The 3,936-nt window shown below is 37.0% G+C and overlaps 3 protein-coding genes across 3 annotated transcripts; all 3 read right to left on the bottom strand.

The window, feature by feature from the left end:
- Positions 1–58: 58 nt before the first annotated feature.
- On the bottom strand, positions 59–993 carry LOC105681662 (jerky protein homolog-like; the record flags this gene model as incomplete). The annotated part of the gene is made up of 1 exon (XM_012392741.1): positions 59–993. A coding segment is annotated over exon 1 (935 nt), but the record flags the coding sequence as incomplete, so codon positions are not given.
- Positions 994–1,031: 38 nt separating this feature from the next.
- LOC105681661 (jerky protein homolog) lies at positions 1,032–2,096 on the bottom strand. Its single transcript, XM_012392740.1, has one exon. It carries the CDS (start codon positions 2,094–2,096, stop codon positions 1,032–1,034), a length of 1,065 nt encoding a protein of 354 aa, XP_012248163.1.
- Positions 2,097–2,227: 131 nt separating this feature from the next.
- On the bottom strand, positions 2,228–2,962 carry LOC105681660 (jerky protein homolog). Its single transcript, XM_012392739.1, has one exon. The coding sequence runs from the start codon at positions 2,960–2,962 to the stop codon at positions 2,228–2,230; it is 735 nt and encodes a 244-aa protein (XP_012248162.1).
- Between the last annotated feature and the right edge of the window lie 974 nt (positions 2,963–3,936).

Here is a 3,936-nt window from a genome sequence, read left to right as displayed (position 1 = left end):
TTCAAATTTCTCGTCAGTAGGTTTGTTCGCTTCTGTATCCATAGTTGCATTTATAAACTGCATAAGAGCACTGTTGACATCGACTAGTGGGGCGGCATATTTCTTATTAGTATCAAACCAGTTCATCACAGCGATACTGTCACACCTTTCGCATCCTGGTATTTTACTCAGTTCTTCAAGTGCTTTATCTATGTCCTGTCTTATTTCGAGCTCTTCCAAACTCTGCCCGCCTTCATCCTTCAGAAGGTTGTCCCACGCGTTTTTCAGTATTGACGTGCTGACATTTGTCCAAGCATGACTTGCCATGCGGCAACAATCCCACATATTTAAGTCATAGTGGTCATTTACCACTGCTTCCTTTGTAGAGGGTTCAGTACATGGAACTAATGTTTTCAGCAATTGGATTTGGCACTTTCGCTTGAAACATTCGATTATTCCATGATCCATTGGTTGTATGAGCGGTGCAGCGTCACATGAAAGATACATGATTTTAACTAATTCATCTTTTGTACTTACTATTCCGGTTTCGTGATGAGGGAAAACGTTATCTAGCAACAGCAGCGTTTTCATTCTGCGCCCTTTTTCCTGTTGTCTTTCTCTAACTGATTTTAAGAAACATATATCGAACCATTCATCGAAAAGGTTACTGTCTATGATAGCCAGGTCGCTACCTCTGTAGATACTTGTCAGAATTCTGAAGGATTTTAAACATGGAGGATACTTTTTTGTTCCGACTACTAGTACTGGCAACTGATGACTTCCGGTAGCATTTGCACCAAGAAGTATCGTAACTTTTTCTCCGTGCGGGTTAGGCATCTTTTGTGATGCGTTATACAGTGCAGTGTTTTGTGGTAGTTCTGTCCACAGTATTCCTAAGCAATCGACATTGTAAACGTTATCCAATGTGTATTCTCCGCTTTGCAGAAGATTTTTAATTTGTGGTTTGCACTTATTCGCTTCATCTTCATTTCCTATTTCTAAATCTTCAGGCATATCCTCTGCACGTAAACGGTAACGTTTTTTAAAATTTGTCACCCAAGACGGTTTGTAGAGGGTTCAGTACATGGAACTAATGTTTTCAGCAATTGGATTTGGCACTTTCGCTTGAAACATTCGATTATTCCATGATCCATTGGTTGTATGAGCGATGCAGCGTCACATGAAAGATACATGATTTTAACTAATTCATCTTTTGTACTTACTATTCCGGTTTCGTGATGAGGGAAAACGTTATCTAGCAACAGCAGCGTTTTCATTCTGCGCCCTTTTTCCTGTTGTCTTTCTCTAACTGATTTTAAGAAACATATATCGAACCATTCATCGAAAAGGTTACTGTCTATGATAGGCAGGGCACTAGCTCTGTAGATACTTGTCAGAATTCTGAAGGATTTTAAACATGGAGGATACTTTTTTGTTCCGACTACTAGTACTGGCAACTGATGACTTCCGGTAGCATTTGCACCAAGAAGTATCGTAACTTTTTCTCCGTGCGGGTTAGGCATCTTTTGTGATGCGTTATACAGTGCAGTGTTTTGTGGTAGTTCTGTCCACAGTATTCCTAAGCAATCGACATTGTAAACGTTATCCAATGTGTATTCTCCGCTTTGCAGAAGATTTTTAATTTGTGGTTTGCACTTATTCGCTTCATCTTCATTTCCTATTTCTAAATCTTCAGGCATATCCTCTGCACGTAAACGGTAACGTTTTTTAAAATTTGTCACCCAAGACGGACCGCCTTGAAAATTAGCAGTACCGCGAAATTTTGTACTCAATTCCCGAGCTTTACTCCCTAATATCTCATTCGTTACTGTTATGTTTTTATCTCTATATCGTAAGTACCACTGGTAAAGAACTGTTTCGAATTTCTGTGTAGCTTTAGTTTTTGCAGAAGGTAATTTGGAAGTGCCAGGATGCGCTAATCTGTCCTGGAATTCTTTTTGTATCTTTGCACGGCTATTTTTTATTGCGTTCAGAGTTCTATATGAAATATTGTACTGTTCTGCTATGGTTTCACGAGTCTCACCTCTTTCAATCATTTGAGTGATATCGTATTTCTCGGCAATTGACAACATTCCCAAGGTCCGTTTTCCATCCATTATTGTTTGTAACGTTTCGAATGTAAATACCGCACTGAAATGTTGTGACGAGATTTTATTTCGACAGTTACAGTCGTTGACAATCTTAATATGGGGGAAACAAGTACTATATAGATTATATACCTAAATAGCTATATACGTATAAATGTATAGAAGGATTTTAAACATGGAGGATTCACTTTTGTTCCGACTACTAGTACTGGCAACTGATGACTTCCGGTAGCATTTGCACCAAGAAGTATCGTAACTTTTTCTCCGTGCGGGCTACTCATCTTTAGTGATGGCTTATACATTACAGTTTGTTGTGGTACTGCTGTCCACAGTATTCCTAAGCAATCGGCATTGTAGATGTTATCCAATGTGTATTCTCCGCTTTGCAGAAGATTTTTAATTTGAGCTTTGCACTTATTCGCTTCATCTTCATTTCCTATTTCTAAATCTTCAGCCTTATCCCCTTCACGTAAACCGTAACGTTTTTTAAAATTTGTCAGCCAAGTCGAACCGCCTTGAAAATTAGCAGTACCGCGAAATTTTGTACTCAATTCCCGAGCTTTACTCCCTAATATCTCATTCGTTATTGTTATGTTTTTATTTCTATATCGTACGTACCACTGGCGAAGAGTTGTTTCGAAATTTTCATTAGCTTCATCTTTTGTAAAAGCTATTTTGGAAGTGCTAGGACGCGCTAAGTTGTTCCGGAATTCTTCTATTATCTGTGCACGGTTGTCCCTTATTACGTCCAGAGTTCTAGATGAAATATTGTACTGTTCTTTTATGTTTTTACGAGTCTCACCTCTTTTAATCATTTGAGTGATATCGTATTTCTCGGCAATTGACAACATTCCCAAGGTCCGTTTTCCATCCATTATTGTTTGTAACGTTTCGAATGTAAATACCGCACTGAAATGTTGTGACGAGATTTTATTTCGACAGTTACAGTCGTTGACAATCTTAATATGGGGGAAACAAGTACTATATAGATTATATACCTAAATAGCTATATACGTATAAATGTATATGACATGCATTATGGAGAATTATACAACATTCTGATGATTGAACGTTGTGATAATGTATGTATGTGATGTATAATCGAGGTTATATTCTATATCAAAATAACGAATAATATTTCACCGAGAGTTGTTGGAAGGAAGCAGCATGAAAGTAAGAATTTATTATGAGATTATTATGAGCGGTAACCTTTTCAAGAAGACTAATAATTCATTGTTTCTGCGAATATTGCAAAGCCTCTTTTCATGATTTTATTTTTCGAGTATTTTTATGCAATTTTGTAAAAGCAAAAATAATGATTCTAACTACGGAGACAGGCGAATCAAAAATAATTCTAATTTTAGACATCAGTGAATTATGGAACTACACGTATCATTGTGCTTTATTGTTAATATCGAGTAATTTGAAAACAGTGTCTTCTTCCGTAAAAAATTTAACGTAGATTATACCTATGAAATTTGAATTTTTAATACGTACTGGCAACTTGCCTTTTTCGATTGCAAGTAAGCAATGCTGAAATTGCGATCATTAAATATAGATATCTTGAAAATAAAGATTTATGTTAATCCCGATGTTATTCTGTATTTTATTTGGGCGTTACTTAGGAGAATCCTGTTTCAAAAACTCAATTTAGTACCGTTCTGTACTATCGACCATTTGTCATAAATCACTAGATTTAGGACAATAGGAACCCATGCGCAGCTGACTACGAAAACATGAATGACGCATAAGCGATTGCCCGATCGCTACTCAAATCCGGTGCGTTAAGCAAATTATATACACTGCTATATGCACAAGTATGCGAACACTCGCTGCAACTCAAACAAAA

The sequence above is a fragment of the Bombus impatiens genome, unplaced genomic scaffold (genome assembly GCF_000188095.3).
Source record: "Bombus impatiens unplaced genomic scaffold, BIMP_2.2 scf_1553, whole genome shotgun sequence".
NCBI lineage: Eukaryota > Metazoa > Arthropoda > Insecta > Hymenoptera > Apidae > Bombus > Bombus impatiens.
Note: the sequence above shows the minus strand (reverse complement) of the source record. Positions and strands in the feature narration are given on the sequence as shown.